Source organism: Corvus brachyrhynchos, unplaced genomic scaffold (assembly GCF_000691975.1).
Source record: "Corvus brachyrhynchos isolate BGI_N302 unplaced genomic scaffold, ASM69197v1 scaffold194, whole genome shotgun sequence".
Taxonomy (NCBI): Eukaryota; Metazoa; Chordata; class Aves; order Passeriformes; family Corvidae; genus Corvus; species Corvus brachyrhynchos.
Genome location: NW_008237890.1, coordinates 4,697,857 through 4,714,706, shown reverse-complemented (window position 1 = coordinate 4,714,706; position 16,850 = coordinate 4,697,857). Strand labels below are relative to the sequence as shown.

Sequence of the window (16,850 nt, the reverse complement as noted above, 5' to 3'; positions counted from 1 at the left end):
GGCTGTCACAGGGCTCGCCCCACCACGCTCTGCGCGGGGCTGGGAGGGCACTGTCGGGTCGCCCCGCTCCTGCCATGCACCGCTCCGCCATCGACCCTGCAGCTTGTGTGGCTCTGCCCGTGCGTGGGAACTGCCTCGCTGCTGCTCACAAAGGGCTCGTTGCACGTGGCCTGGGTCACACGGTCCCTGAGCCAGGCTTCCCTTCGCCAGGACACAGCTGACATTGCTCAACAGTCTCAGTAATTAAATAATATTCACGAAAATATTCTTCCATCAGCATATGTTTTGACTCAAAATTTAACTGTGTCCAAACGGTGTTCCAAAAGTCTTTGGTAAGAATTAAATCCCAAGAAACATAGAAAAAGTTCTTAAACAACCATGCCAGGAAGTGTTTCAGTTCTTTTTTGAGCTTGAATTAAGCTAAAATTTACAAATCGTTCAATAATCTTTTCAAGTTTAAGATAAATGTCCATATGCGGCTCTGAGAGCCAAGAGTCTTTCCACAGTTCTTCCATAGTTTAGATGTGGAACAGCAAAACAAAATTAAGAAGAGGAATCCGAAGTTTCTAGGGTTTACTCACAAATCAGTTGCTTAGGGGTCGGTGACCGTTCTGCTCGCAATTCTCTACCATTTGTTACAGCAGGGATACTGCAACACAATGCACCAAACAAGGAGACTGTGGAAAAGAAATATATATGGACCGATTCTTGGTAGATGTTTCTGAGATGTTTATTTCTCCAGCCGCATGGCCGGGGCTCTGCCGAGGAACTGCTCAATCCCGGGACCCGAGGGTCCTTGCCCGCGCAGGGGAACACAAACCAACCAATGGGGAACGAGGCTGACCAGGGGCAGGGAACCCCCCAGAGCCCCTCTCCCAGGACTACATGGCAGGGGGGAGGAGACCCCAACACAGTCTGCTCACCTTCTCCCACAACTTGTCTGCTTGATGAGACAGGTCCTTCATCAGTGCACATTTAGAAGTACATAAAATGGTTTTTTGTTCTAAAGCTGCTGGTTGCCGCAGCTAGCGTACAGATCAGATAGGTTAAGAACTAGCAGATTCAGTAGTATAATAACACATCATTTTGTGTCTGGAGTCTGTACATAAGTGTGTAGTGTATTAATACTATGTATGTAACAGCCAGTAGTGCACATGTGCTACGTATTAAAAGAAATCATAGGCCTAAATAGGTTTTACGATTATTGTGAACTTAAAAACCAGTTTTAACAGCACAGCAGTTTTATTCAATATACAACATGGTTCTAAAAGCAAATGTTAGGAAATTCAGTATATTTTTAGCGTAAAAATAAATGTTTATTACTCTGCTATACTTGAATGGGAACACTGTTACATTAGAGGCTAGTGAACAAAGGGTTATGATAAATAATGCGAAGGAAAAGTGTGGGGAAAAGGCAGCTTGTTTGGGTCTGATTTTGATTAGAAATCTTAAAAATTAAGCAAAGAAGACATTAATTAAATTTATGAATAATATTAAGTAAGGAAATTTAGAATGCAATTGAGGACAGTCAAACATGAAACAAGTAAGCAAAACCCCTGGAACCAGAGATGTCTGACTGATGAACAAAATTTCAATGCAACAAGTAGAAGCTGAAAGGAATGAAAGAAATCCATCAGAAATGGACAAGATTCCTGAAACCCAGAAATTGGGGAAACTAATGAGTAGGAGAGTAGATTGGGATTTACGTGTGTGTTGCAATATGAAAATATGTGTATGAAGGTAGTCTGACAAAAAAAATAACAGTAGTAATCCCTCCCTTGAAAGTTGTGCAGAATAGTGGTTAGGACTTAGTGCTGTGTTGTTATGGAGATCAGTTTATGAAGCTCAGAAGTTCACATGGTAGGACTTGGTGGGGTTTCTTCAGTCTCAAACAAAAAGGAACCCAGCACACTAAAATGTAAGAATGGAAACCTTGAAGTTTTAAATGTGATTAATAGAAAAGGTTCTACTGTGTGATCCTTTTAGTAACCTGTGTGAAACATGTTGGGGTAGTGACTCCTTTCTCTCTTGGTTTGCTATAAATATAATGAAGGAGGTTTTTTAAGCAAGGAAAACCCAAATTCTTAGTGAAGCTTTTGTCTGTTTTAGTATAAAAGCTTTAAGAAAGCAATCATGAAATGTAGGGGGAAACTACAATAGGTAGGCAGGGTGAATCTTTGTAGAACATAAATCATTCCCTGTATTTCTTATTTGCTTTGCGAACTTTTTACTTTGATGGAAGGGTTTTCTTTGCTGCTGCCAGCTGACTGATAGTTGCTGCTTTACCTATTACTTAATGGTTTTCCCAGGTAGTGGTTTTACTTGCATCTTGGTGGTAAATACTGTTTTCTAGCCAGATACGACTAATTAATGAAATCATAAAATATTTTGCTACCTGGTGCTCGAAAAATGTATGTGAAATGTTTGTAAGTTTTTATGTAATTCAATAACTGTCAGGTTTTTTTCTTTCTTATTTGAATGTGTGAATTTGAATATATGAACCCTGTAGGTTGCGCTATACTAGTTAGTTTAGACTTCTTAAAAAATACATATTTTTATTTATCTCTTTAGGATTATCTTCCTGGGCTGTGACAATTTATTGCCTGTTTGTGTTCAATGGGGCAACGAATTCACTTTGTGGTTGACCCTCAGGGTTGGTGCTGCATGGGCCTAATTATCTTCGTGTGGCTGTACAATACAATCTTCATTCCAAAGGTCATCCTTTTTCCTCATTATGAAGAGGGAAATATTTCGGTTGTGGCAGTTTTGTGTAAGTCCTTTTAACTTTTTTCTACTAATAAAATAGTGTCTCCACTTAACATATATATATTATATAGTTATATATATATATATATATATACAAATTTTCTGTTAAATAAAAACTAGGGTGAAAGATAAAGACAAAAGGTGAGATAAAGGCTAAGAGTAGTGGGATGTGTCCTATGTTTTTGTGTTCTGGCAAGCTGAGACACCATTTCAAAGGTGTTGTTGTAGAACTTGTTTTTGTAGAAACCGGTGAAAAGCCTGCATGTGGCTTTCAGGTCCTGTACTTAGAACTTATTGACAGGATTTCGGGTCCACATCTCTCAGTGCCTGTCAGAGTTTGGGGTTATAGTACTGATGACTGGCAACAAACTAAATTTTGTTAGCTTTGTCATACGTGCCTGGGTGGGTCAGCTCATATGAGTTTTGCTGATAGGTTTTCTGGGGAAAAGGCTTGAATTATGGCTGGAACAAACTTCGAAGTGAAAATGCACTATTGGGAATGTCTTTCATATTGAGGCTTTGAGGTGTGGAATGATTGGTGTTTGTGTGGTGAGACAGTGGATGAGCTTCTCAAAAACAGTGGTACAGTCATAGTAGCACCTGCTGGTGCTACCGGAACTGTTTACTGCTTTTTTCACTCTGTTTATTGGGGAGTACTTAATGTTAGTATCAAAAAAATACCTGGAATTGAATGAGAAGGCTGAGTATTTTCCAACTCAGTTCTGGAGCAGCTATATTTTTGATGTAGTGTACTTTGTACATCTGAAAAAGACTAACAAATGCTTATTTATTTTTTTTTAGGTTATTACTTCTGCTCATTGTTTTGTATAGCTTCATTATTTAGAGCTTCAGTAGCAGATCCAGGAAAACTACCTGAAAATCCAAAGATACCAATTACAGGTACATTAAATTGTTTCTATATAATTGAATGAAAGTTATTTTATATCCTCAAAATAGTTAGGAATAAATTTGACTCTGTGGGATTTAATGGAAACCATAAGCTGTCCCTACTGAATAAAGTTAGTATGTCGCTGTTTTTAAGTTGTAAATTTCTAGCACTTTTCCTTTTGTAATCTCAAAACTTCATTTTCTAAAACTTACATTCTACCAGAAGGTTCAGTTATTTAGGACCTTCTGCTAGGAAATTCTTCCACAGGAAGAATTTTTTTACATTTTAGACTTTGAAACATACTGCATATGCTACTAGCTTAATAGTATTTAATGAAAAATGTTTAGAGATGGCTAGTTATTTTAATTCTAAGTAAATTTATATGATGTTGAAAATGGTGGTGGAAGGTAGTCCTATGCTGGATTTTAGCCATGTGGTACCTACTCTTTTTTTTCCAGAGTCTTATGTTTGTATGGGCTTTTAACAAAAAAACGAAACCATGGTGCTGGTTACATTGCATTTCTATAAGGTAGCAACTTAACAGGGCAAGTCCTTTCTGTCCTTGTAAATTTATCTCACAATTCCTGTATGGTATCCAGTGCTCCAGAAGTTGGAGGAAATTTAAAACCTTAAGGGTTCTCCACAGAGAAAGACAGTATTTGTATGAACTGTTAGGTGCTATTATCTAATGCATAGAGCTTTTACATAAGAGTTTAGAATGGAGTAGGGCTGTTAAACAGCATGAGCTTTGTCACAATAACAGATAACACCTCATGAATGAAGAAAATGTATCACATGCAGTGAGGGTGAATACTTCAGTCTTCAGGTGTGGTTAATGCCCAGAATAAAATTTTGCACTTCTTCCTGATGTTACCGAAAATCTAGGATGATGTGTTTGGAAACATGATCTTTTTAGCCTTAGTGCTGATGGTGTGTTGTGCATGAAGTAGGCAGCTGATAGTAGAAGGAGGTGTATCTCCCTGGGGTTCAGATGTGTCAACACTAACTGCAGAAAATCCCATGCCAGTGTTCTTTCTGCTTCTGGCAACTGATCCTTTGATCCAGTAAACTGTAAGGTGTCAGACTTGGATTCTGGAGTCAGAGTTTTTGCTGGAGGAAGAACAACATGGATTTTGCAACCTGAGTTGGAGAATGAAGGCACTCAGAACAGTTATAGACAGTTATATTTATATTGGAATTTTAATTTACCTTCAAAATACCAGGACCAGTGCAAAATCCATTTGTAGAAAAATGTTGCTTTCTAATTTAAGGTATCTCTTAGAATAGCCCTCCAACCTTTGCATGCTCCATTCAGTCCATATGGCAGTGATATTTTATATAGGTACTTCTGAAGGTGAAACGTTTAGGCTAGGTCATGATATTTTGATTTGGTGTGTCGTATATCAAGGGTTTCATACTTTTGGAAGTAGCATTTCATTTATTCTTATATCCTCTAGGTTGACAGGAGGATATGTTTTTGCATAGTATAAATTGTATTAAAAAATGAGTTGGGTGTTTCTGAACTCTGGTGGTAGCTACCCTATTAGTGAGTGACACCTTTGTGACACTGGATTTATAGGAACAGATTGTAAATCAGTTTCCATCTGTCATTATTGCTAGTTTAATGATCTCAGATACTGGGCTTCTTTACTTCCAGTGTCCAAATGTTATTTTGCAGCAAGGAAGACCAGATTAGAGCTACCTGCATATGGCTCAGAAGTGCTAAATATAAGTTTATTTTGTTTACATAGGGACAGTGTTTTACAGTCCAAAATTTCAGAATGCCCTACTGTAAATATTAAGCTTTTTTTCCTTTTTTTTTTCCTACCCCTGAAATACAAGAAATATCTGTGCCTCAAGAAAAGTTTATTTAGGTAGGAACAAAGTTGAGCAGTTGAAGTATTTAAGTTTCTCAGTTGTCCACCTGTTTTTCTTAAAGACAGAAAATAAATGCTTTTGTGACTGGAATTAATGTCAGTGTTAATCTTATATGTTTCAATATAATTTGAATTTTCATTTTCAAAGAATTCCTCTAATTTGGATGGTGCAATTTGAGATAAATAATAGCAAAGATGAGCAATAGTAGCTCCTGGTACTTTCAGCTACTCTGTACCTCTGAAGATTAGCTTTTAAAAGATTAGTCCTTTAAAACATGTCTGTAAAATGTTTTGAGCAAGAAGATGCTCCTGGAGTGTTCATTGTGTGTCATATTTTAGTTAGCTAGCAGTACCACTATTTCCTCAGGAGGTTCTGGAATGACAGCGAGATTGTATCATGATTCTGTCTAGCAGATAATTCTTTTCAGAGTAGAAACATAAGAAAATAATTGAGTTACAGTATTCCTTGTTTGAGTGACAGCTTTTGTACTGTAATAATTACTTTGTAGAAATTTATAGGAAGAGAGAATGTTTTGGAGAAGGAAACTGGCACAGAGTAGCGGTAATATCTTCCAGTTTAATTAAGGTCACAGTGGGAAAAAGATTTTTATGTGGTGCTTATTCTTCTCAGATCATAGTAAGATTCTTTTTTTAATTAGAATCACAAGCATACAGATTTATTATGAGCACACGCTACTGAGTTTGACTCTCTCTAATGTATCTTTACATTTTCACCTAGAACGAGAATATTGGGAGTTATGTAACAAATGCAATATGATGAGACCAAAGCGTTCACACCATTGCAGTCGCTGTGGACATTGTGTGAGGAGGATGGATCACCACTGTCCATGGTAAAACTGGCACATTTCTTCTTATAGTCTGCTGTTGTTGTAGTGAATAATTTTTAACTTTGTGGTCTTGACTGCTGTTCATTTGTCCTAATTAATTTGTGCTTAATCATTTAGGCATTTAAAGCTGGGAAATAATAAATTTGAGCTTTCATATGTCAACCTGTAAAACTCAGAGTAAGTGAAAATAAGCGTTTCAAAAGTAGTTTCAAGGTATCATTTCCAGCAAGACAAACTGCGGAGGACAGAACTGACATCAGGATTCCCTTATATTGATTTAGCCATTTTTAAAACTACCTTTTTTGTCAAGTTATTGCTACTTCAGAAAATAGTACTAGTATAGTGCTTCTGTCGTTCTGGCTTATCTTGGTACTGATGTCTGTGCCAATGCTTGTATGAAATTGCATCCACGTAACTTCTGTGAGGCAGACTATGCCCCAATTTCAAAGGTTTTTGATCTTGTACTTAATATAGCTAGAATCCTTGTGTTTCCTTTACTCCTTCATGCTGGAGTATGTAGAAGGAGTTTCTGAATAGGGATGCTATTGTCTTCTGTACCTTTGGTTCATTTCTAAGTCATATTTCTTTGTTATTGGGGTAGCCTGTGATCACATTTATTTTAAAACATTTATTTGCATTGTCAGTTTTTTGACTCTCTGTAGTTCACAACCTCTGAAATGTGTTGAGTAGCAAAAGATAAGACATAGTACTGGGAAATTTCACAGACTTTAAAAAAACAATTTTATTACTAGAGTTCTTAAAGTTGCAGGAGTATCTTTGTTATATGAAAATACAGAGAAATATGTCTCTTGTTCTAAACAGTGATCTCAGTAGTGCAACCTACACTTTAAGTGGTAGTGCAAGGGATCCAGTAGTTCTTATGTTTGCTCCATAAGTAATCATAAAATCTTCTATTCACGGTATCATTTTAGTGTTAAAGTATTTGTGTTTCTGTTTTTATATATACACACTTTATTTCTCTGCAGGATTAATAATTGTGTTGGTGAAGACAATCACTGGCTGTTTTTACAGCTGTGTTTCTACACCCAGATCCTTAGTTCCTATACACTGATACTTGATTTCTGCCATTACTACTACTTTTTGCCTCTGAAAAAGGAAAACTGGGTAAGAACCTGTTTCCTCTGTGGAGCAAACGAATAGCTAGTATTGCAATGTAATTTGTTTTGGCTTCTACTTACTACACGTTTTTGATGGCTCAGTTGTTGACAGTGAATAGAGTTCAACTAGCTCTTTGTTATTAAGTAAGCAAACTGATTTATGGTAAGTAACAAAATATTTTTATTAAAGGGTGTATGATTTCTGTGTTGAAAACACACTAATTTTCTTAGAAATCTAGGAAAGGACAGAACCAGTTAGATTTCTTTGGAAGTGATTATGAGTACTGGGAAGAAGTAAGGTAACTACTTTAGATGTATTCAAATTTTCTTTTATTTTCTCTGAAGTAGATTTATGCAGAATATATATCTATCCTAATATCCTGTTTAAGAAAGCTGATATTGCTTTTTTAAGAAAGGAGAAAAACACATGAACATTCTGCAAGGGGAAAAATATACATTGGTTTTGTAGCAGTATTTTCTGTTGCTTTGAAAAGGTTATGTGGGTTAAGGGAGAATTAAGTTTGGTTTGTTTTATATGGACTATATATAAATAGTTATGGTATTTCCATGGCTTGTCCTCAGTAAAAGGCAGTTGTACACACAGAGAAGATGGACTTACAGACTGGAGTAGAGTAAAAAATTAAGGAATTTCTTGCATTAAGAAACTTGCATTGTAAAGTTGATGTGTCTGGTGCTCATTTATATCTATTATGTGTAATACTCTGAATATTGAAGAGGTTTGCTTGAAAGTTGCTCAGTGCTTAAAAGTGCCAGAACAGGAAAGTTAGAACTCTATAAGAAAACTGTTATGCCATCTTGCTCATGAAGAAGCATAAAAACTTCTAGACAAAATCTGAAATGAACTTTGTATTTGTACTGGACTATAACAAATACAATTACACTAAAGAGAAAAACTTAGAAAACACATTTAAAATGTTTTAAAAATTAGGTAACATTGCCAATGTTGTAAGTGAAGACAATAAGATTATCTCAGATATTGATAGTGCATTCTAAATTTTGTGGAGATTTTTTCCAAATACTGGGGTGTGGCAGATTTTTTAATTCTGTTGATATGACACCCCAGCATGTTCTCTGCTGATGATGTCATACTCATCTTTCCAGGCTACTGGAACCTGACTTTTCATTGTGGGTAAGGCAAGTCCTATTTTCCATTATTTTGAACAACTGAAGTTTGTCATACGACTTTGTATCCTACACTATATAAGAATTTCACTTTGCGAAAAATTCTGCTTCTGGAAAAGGATGGGGCATAGTCTTCCAAGCTTCCTATTTGTTCCTGTATCAGTCTGAAGTGGATGTGATGTTCCTATAAAAGTGTATGTGAAGATGATGGGGCAAAGGAGAGCTGCAAGTGTAGGAAGACTGTATTCCTTGGATAATCCAAAACTGATAAAAGTGCTATATTCAAATTCATAGATGCCAACTTTTTATTATATGGAATATACCAAAGTTGAGGATTTTTGTAAATCTTCCTTCAAAAATTTTTACTCTAAAGGGATTTAATCATTTTTGTCCATCTACATCAATACTTCCATTTAAGTAATTTAAGATACTCTAGAAATATGGAACAGAAAAGAATTTGCTGTGTTCTTGGAGCATCTTTCCATAGGCACTGAAACAGACTTGTAAGCTTCTAGTAGTATTATGTCATGGTAGGCTATTCTCTTGTTACTGTGAATGGTCCCTGAATGTATTATGTATAATTACACTGTGTTAGGTAATGAGCCGAAGTTCTGTCTGTTAACCTTGCTTTTTAAAAGTAGTATGAAAGGTAACCAGGTTATTTGCTTGGAGCTGGTCTGTGCAAGAGAGGAAGAGGGAAATCTTGTTTACTTCAGATGTTTTACAGTACCTAAAGAGGTGATAATAATTATTAATGATGACAGTTCATAAAATGAATATGAATATGTATAAAACTTGTTCTTGCCAGTATAACTGGATTCATATGAAGTCTTTTGGAGAGAGGCCTAATTTTAATATCTACCCTTTGATAGGCGACAGGTTAGGAGGCGGAATACATGTGCAACAATTATTTTAATTAATTTAATTTTAACAATTATTTTTATGTGTTTGCCCGAAGAGTGGATCAGGTTTCTGTGTTTGGCTGCCTAAGTATAAAGAGAGTTGTGGAAGAAATTGAGTACTTTTTTCTGTTTAGTTTTGTTTAGTTTTACCTGGGGTTTTTTTGGCTTTATCAATTTCTATATGTAGACACTGCAAATGACACTCTTCCTTTTAAAAATTGGATCTGTGTTATAGCATACAGTATTCTGTTCCCCAGAGAAATAATATGTTTATATGATATAGGAAAACAGTAGACACAGCAGGTCTGGTCTGTTCAGACCTTTGTTAAGTATAGCGTAACACTGGATAGTATTCAGCTTTCTCAGTTTTTCAGCTGCAGAACTGGAGAGCACATAGTGAAGTAGAGAAATCTAAAAATAGTTTGTTGGCATGACTAGTCAATATATCTGCCTGTAAGATGACACCAGAGTCCCATGAAGCTGATTTTTTAAAATGTTGCTAAGGATGTGATACCCTATAGCTTTGTGCTGCCGAACAATTTGTCAGAACTATGTATTTTTGACACCAGATGAACAGGACCAGTGAGAAGGTTGACTTAGTAGTAGTTAGGGTTTTAGGTGAGCATCCAGAAAGATTCTTTTTATCTTTGTAGATTAATTAAACCTGAAGTACCAGCGCATCCCCAGAGTGCAGTACCTTCAGCCTTTCACAGAAGCGCTGTTCTGTGTAGAAATTATGGCTGTAACTGAGAGCTTACATTTTCTGAATTGACAGGGACTAGTGTTTAGCACAGATTCAAAGAACTGGATGACTTTTTTCCTAAACAGCCATCTGGAATAAGCTTATTCTTGCTCATTAAAAATACTTATGAATTTTTTGGCAATGTGCCTTCATCTGAATTTTTATTCTTCGGGTATAAAGTAGTACATAACACAGAAGCTGTAGAATTAAAATTGCTTTTAGTGCTGTTGTGAAATAATAATTTTACTACAGTACTGATTAATGCATTGTGCAGATTTGATCAGCATGTTAGTATCTTTTATCTGAATCAAAGTTGTGTACTTATTTTTAAAGGGTCAGGAAAGAAAACCCCAAAAAGTTTTAATTAAGTGTTCCGAGTTTAGGGTGATAGCTTTAAAGGTAATGGAGGAAGCCATTTCCATAGAGATGAAATCTTTCAGCTTCACCTCCTGCTGCAGAAAATTGCTTCATAGTATTCTTTGTTCTTGTAATTTATAAACTGCCAGAAAGAGATTGTGGTTGTTGCCTCTGTTTGTCCAGCAGGAGGAGTGCAATTACTGCTAGAAGTAAAGGAGAGGGTAATTAGATTGACTACGTGGGATGATAGCCCAGGAAAAATAGATAGTTTGAGTAAAATCATCGTATTAGTTCTTCTGCAAGCTTTGGTGATTTTCAGAGGCTAACACAGGAATAGTCTTCATTTTACATCTTCATGAAAAATATCAATGTCAGGAAGCCTGTATCTTTTGGGAAGTAGTCAATCTTGTGAGTAGTGAGATGATAAGAAAAAATACTAGACTTCTCATCACTACATAGTTGTTCTCTCCCTGGCTGTGCTGGCACAGATTCTAGATACAGCTGGTCAAACTGCAAAAGTAAAAGGTTTGGCAGTATATTTACGTTATTTATAGAAGGCTTTTAATCTTTTAAGCAAAAGAAATTCTGCTGATACATTCTGTTTCCTAGAAATGTTGCTACAATAATTGTCATAGCAGAATCCCCTGACATACAAAAACCCTAGGCCCCTTTGCTCTGGTTTAGTTTTATTTTGTTCCTGTTTCTGCAGTTAAAAATCTCTGTATTTGACTTCAGAAAAGGATTTTTTTGCAGGAATATTAATATTATGCATTGACTAGTACTAACTAAAATCTGGAAATATGTATCATCCAAAGTTCATTTATATTGTAAAGAGAGTCTAAAGGAAGCCTTTTCTCATAGAATCATGAAATTATGTACAGGATGGGAGAGTTTTTAAAAAAATGAAAACATCAAAATTTTCCTTCTCAGCATTCTGCAAAACGAACCCAACCCTGCTCTCCTACAGTATAGTATAAGGACAGTACCTGAATACTGATTGAATTAAGTCCTTCCTCTTTCTTCCTACAAAACCTGCGGTCTATGTTTTTTAGTTTGCTTTCTGGAAAGCCTGGCTTTCTTTTGTATTCTACACTGGTTTTGTGATAGCCAAGTCAATAGACTGACTTCATCATCAGGCTGGGGTGGACATCCCAGGCATTTACAATTGAGCACAGACAAGCAGGTTAGCATGTGTTACGTAATATATCATTCCCCAAGAGAAAAATGAGGTATCTTAATGTATTTTCTTGTGTATTCATCTCTCTGTGTGTCATATTTCAGTAAAGAATAAAGATTGAATAAATCAATCGTCCACTATAAGTGAAAAATTATGAAGATGGTCTCTTCTAGAACAGATACAATAGTCCTGTGTTTCCGGCTGAAAGCTCTGTCCTCAGTACAGTGTGCTGCTTTAAAGGAATACTATAAATCCTTGAAAACACAGCTAAAGAAAGATTAGGGAAAATGTGGGGATACTGCTGAATCAGATGGGCTACCTGGTGATGGAAGACACAGAGAAGGCTGAGTAACTGAATTCCTTCTTTGCCTCAGACTTTACTGCTTAGGCCATCCTTCAGGAAACCCAGACCTTGGGGACAAGAGGGGAAGGCTGGAGAAAGGAAGACCTGCCCTTGGCCATAGAGGGTTTGGTTAGAGATTGGCTAGGCAGACTTAAATCTATGGGCCCTGATGGAAGGCACACATGGGTGCTGAGGGAGTTGGCAAATGTTGTTGCTAAGCCCACTCTGCATCTTCTTTGAAAAATAATGGAGGAGAGGTGCCTGATGACTGGAGGAAAGCCAATGTCACTCCCATCTTCAGAAAGAGCAAAAAGGAGGAGCCAGGAAGCTACTGGCCAGTGAGCCTCACCTCCATCCCTGGAAAGGCAATGGAACAGATCACTCTGGAGGCCATGACCAAGCACATAAAAGAAAAGAAGGTCATCAGGAGTAGTCAGGATGCACTCACCAAAGGCAAATCATGTTTGACCAATCTGATGGCCTTTTGTGATGGTATGGCAAGATGGGTCAATGAGGGGAGAGCAGTGGATGTTGCCTACATTGACTTCAGCAAGGCTTTTGACAGTCTCCCATAACATCCTCGCAGGTAAGCTCAGGAGATGTGGGTTAGAGGAATGGACAGTGAGGTGAATCAAGAACTGGCTGAAGGCAGAGCTCAGAGGGTTGTCATCAGTGGAGCAGAGTCCAGCTGGAGGCCTGCAGTCAGTGGTGTTCTCCAGGGATCAATACTGGGACCAATCTTACTGAACTTGTTTATCAAAAACCTGGAGGAAGGGGAACTGGGGGGAGTGGCTGGCCCACCTGAAAGCTCTGGTGGTGGGGCCGGGATCAGCTGGAGGGTTGGGCAGAGAGAAACCTGATGAGGCTCAACAAGGGCAAGTGTCAGGTCCTGCACCTGGGGAGGAGCAGCCCCAAGTGCCAGCACAGGCTGGGGCTGACCTCCTACAGAGCAGCCCTGTGGAGAAGGACCTGGGACTCTGGGTGGATCACAAGCTGTCCATGGGCTGGCAGTGCCCTTGTGGCCAGGAGGGCCAATGTCATCCTGGGGTGCATGGGGAAGAGTGTGGCCAGCAGGTCGAGGGAGGTGATCCTCCCCCTCTACTCGGCCCTAGTGAGGCCACACCTGGAGTTCTGTGTGCAGTTCTGGGCTCCTCAGCACAAGAGAGACAATGAGTTACTGGAGAGGGTTCAGTGGAGGGCCACAAGGATGATCAGGGGTCTGGAGCATCTCTCTTATGAGGAGAGACCGTGGGAGCTGGGCCTGTTTAGTCTGGAGAAGACTGAGAGGGGATCTCATCAGTACATACAAATATCTCAAAGATGGGTGTCAGGAGGATGGTGCCAGACTCTTTTCAGTGCTGCCCAACACTGATGTTGGATGAGGAGCAATGGCCATAAACTCAAGCACAAGAATTTCCACCTCAACATGAGGCAGAACTTCTTTGCATTGAGGGTGGCAGAGCACTGGAACAGGCTACCCAGGGAGGTTGTGGAGTCTCCCTCTCTGGAGACATTCAAAATCCATCTGGATGCATTGTGTCACCTGCTCTAGGTGACCTTGCTTTGGCAGGTGGGTTGGACTGGATCCTCAGAAGTCCCTTTCAACCCTAATGATTCCATGTTTCTGTGAATTGGGTTTGTTCATTCTGGAAAAGAGAAGGCTTCCATTACCTCAGGGGAACCCACAAGAAAGAGAGCATGTATGTAGTGGCAGGACAAGGGGGAATTGCTTCAAACTGACCTACTGAGAGTAGGTTTAGATTACATATTAGGAAGAAATCTTTTACTCAAAGGCTAAGGAGGCACTGGAAGAAGTTGCCCAGAGAATTTATTGATGCCCCATCCCTGGAAGTGTTTAAGGCCAGATTTGATGGAGCTCTGAGCTATCTGCTGTAGTGAAAAGTGTCCCTGTCCACAGGGCGGTTGGGACTAGGTGATCTTTAAGGTCCTTTCCAACACAGACCATTCTGTGATTCTGTGATCTTTAGTGTGAAAGGTCTATCCTTTTTTGTACCTCTAGTTTAACATGGGTTAAAAGTCGGATGAAAATGCAGCCTCCCTTCCGTGAGCTAGGATTTTCTTTTGTCATATGTTAAGTGACGGATCTTTTTCATGCTGAAAATGATGTTCAAGAGAAGGAACTCATTTAAATTAAGGTTGGAGGGGGAGCTAATGGTGGAGTGTGATACTACATTCAGAATGTAACTTTGCATTGGCACTCTTCTATTTTTCTGTGTCACTCTTGAGCTTGAATACATCAAAACATTTCTAATATAATAAAACATACCAATGAAGATATGAAGAAGTAGTATTTTACAACTAGTTGAAGTTGTGTCTTACCTTGCTTTTTTTTAAAGCTTTCATTAGCTAATGGAAAGTGAAATAAAGTATAGTATGACTGGTTTTATTTGGAGTTGATTTATCTTTGAATTAAGTCATTAAATGAGTAAGAAGAGTTAAAAAAGTGGAAATTAATATATTTTCTACAGTAGCAAGAAAGGCCAGTATTAACAAGGGAGGGGGAGAGGGGATGCATCATTACAGTTCAGAAAAGACTGCTGGGGATTTTTTTGTTTTAGCTGCTTAACTATTTTTATACTTAAACTATGATTTATACTTGCTCATTAAATACTGACTTTCTTCACAGCTTTAGTAGGCAGTCTAAACTTTTTTTCCTGGGTTTATATTTTGAACTTTCATGGAAATTATTTAAATGAAAAATCAGATTTTTTTTACTAAACATAATTTGCTTTAACTATTCTCTGTTTAATTAAAACTCGCAATCTGTCTTCCTCAAATCAACACTTCCTCAAATAAGTTGTTGTTGTTGTTGTTGTTGTTTGTTTGTTTTTCATTCAGTTCTCTTCTATATTCTGGTTGTAATTTAAAGTTTACTTGAAAGATTTGATACTTTCCTGCCATGATCTAGCATCTGTAAGTGGAAAAACAGATGTGTATATTCAAAAGACAGCCTTAAGAACATAACTGTAACTTGCAAATAAGAGAATGGGGTCTGAACTTGAGTACATGTAATGTAAGTGCCACGTAAAAAGGTTCTGTGATAAAAATAAGGTGCTCTATCCTTTGAAGACATTACATAACACTGTCTAATGCTTCTCATATATTCCGCTGGATGAGAACATGCTTTCCAATGCAGCTGATCAAATACACCCATATTCCTCTGTATCCTGAAGCATCTTTACTGTGCATCCAAAGTGACAGTAATCCACTCAAGGCCAAAATTTAAAAGTTGGAGATAAGTTTATGTTGGATAATAGACAGCACTACAGTGAGAACAATGCAGATACTTGGACTTTGAAGGTATAATCTTCAAGAGTCAAGCTTGGAGTGTTGTTTATTTTCTTTCAAAAGAAGTGTTGTAAAAATGAAACGTGCTATGCGTGGTACTTGAGGTATGAGAGTCTTAATAAATCAGACTGTTTAACAGAGTAGTTTTCCTGTCTTATGTAGCTTTTGTGCAGCAATCTGGCACAGTTTGAGATGAAAGATTCAGAAATAATCCAATTGAGCTTGATCTTTTCCCAAAACCTCAACTACTTGTAGGAGTTTTTTTAACATTCTGTCAAAATAAACTGCCAGCTGTTAACATGTATAAAGAAAAGATTATTGGTTTCTACTTTTAAAACATAAATAAATATATCCATGATGTGTAGCTCAAAATCCAATATTTGCCTTCAGCTTTTAGTTTTTGAGAACACCTCTTACACCTTGCATCTAGTATTTCCACTTGGTTCAAAGACTAATTAAGTTGTAGCTGCTAAAGTCTCTCTTTTCTTTCTGTCTTGTTCTAGGATGTGTTTGTATTTAGACATGAACTTGCTCTCCTAAGAATATCTGCCTTCATGGGTCTAATAATACTAGGTGGAATAAGTCGACTCTTTTACACTCAGCTAATGGGTATTTTCACTGTAAGTACCTAATTTTAGAAGTATATATTAGTTTTATTTTCAGTACAATTAGTCAAAGCAGAAAAGCAGATTGCATTTAAGGGAAGACTAGAAAAACACACTACAAGGCACTTGCTTGATATGTGCTCTGTCAAGCCTCTTGACACCAGTGAAGTCTGAGAAGCTTTCCAACAAACAAGTGTCTAATAATTTCACCTTTCAAGTCAGTTTCCTGATTTTTATTAGTAAAATAAACTCATACCTTGTCCTGGAATTGTGCAGTATACAATGTATGTAGTTGTGTGTTTTTTGTTTTCATTTTAAACTCCTGTGTACCCTGGTCAAAATTATGTGACAGTGAGGCTCACTAAGAAATCAAATTTTGAGAACACACCCTCTTTGTTAAGTATTTTGATAGATATGCTTATGTTCATCTTTTTATTTGCTAAACTGTAGAATGTAATAATGTGCAGTTTACAGTCGAGATGCATATTCTGCATTTAGAGATGCAAAGAAAAAAATCTACTGCACAGATAAATTTTCCAGTTAAATGGATTTAACTGGAATTTGGTAGTGTAATAAATATGTACAACAAACAAGCTATTTTTGGCGTAACGTCCTGTTCTGTACATTAGAAGTTAATAGGTGCCAAGAAATTCGTTAAAGTTATCTTGAGAATCCATACAAATATTTAAAATACTGTTCAGCACTACAGAGAGAGTACTTTAATTGGATATATACATGCTGAAAGAGTCTATGATGTTGCCTGCTGAAATTCTT

The 16,850-nt window shown here is 37.5% G+C and overlaps 1 protein-coding gene across 7 annotated transcripts in view; it reads left to right on the top strand.

Moving 5' to 3' along the window:
* ZDHHC21 (zinc finger DHHC-type containing 21) overlaps positions 1-16,850 on the top strand; it is a 37,161-nt gene that overhangs the window by 5,339 nt on the left and 14,972 nt on the right. For 6 of the 7 annotated variants that reach the window (XM_008632563.2, XM_017732881.1, XM_017732879.1 and 3 more), the window contains 5 exons: positions 2,572-2,770; positions 3,568-3,666; positions 6,272-6,383; positions 7,367-7,505; positions 15,975-16,091. In XM_008632563.2, the coding sequence (XP_008630785.1) occupies positions 2,617-2,770; positions 3,568-3,666; positions 6,272-6,383; positions 7,367-7,505; positions 15,975-16,091 (621 nt within the window). In that variant the 5' untranslated portion in view covers positions 2,572-2,616. The remainder of the gene's footprint in view (positions 1-2,571; positions 2,771-3,567; positions 3,667-6,271; positions 6,384-7,366; positions 7,506-15,974; positions 16,092-16,850) is intronic. The other variant, XM_017732884.1, reaches the window with a different exon arrangement.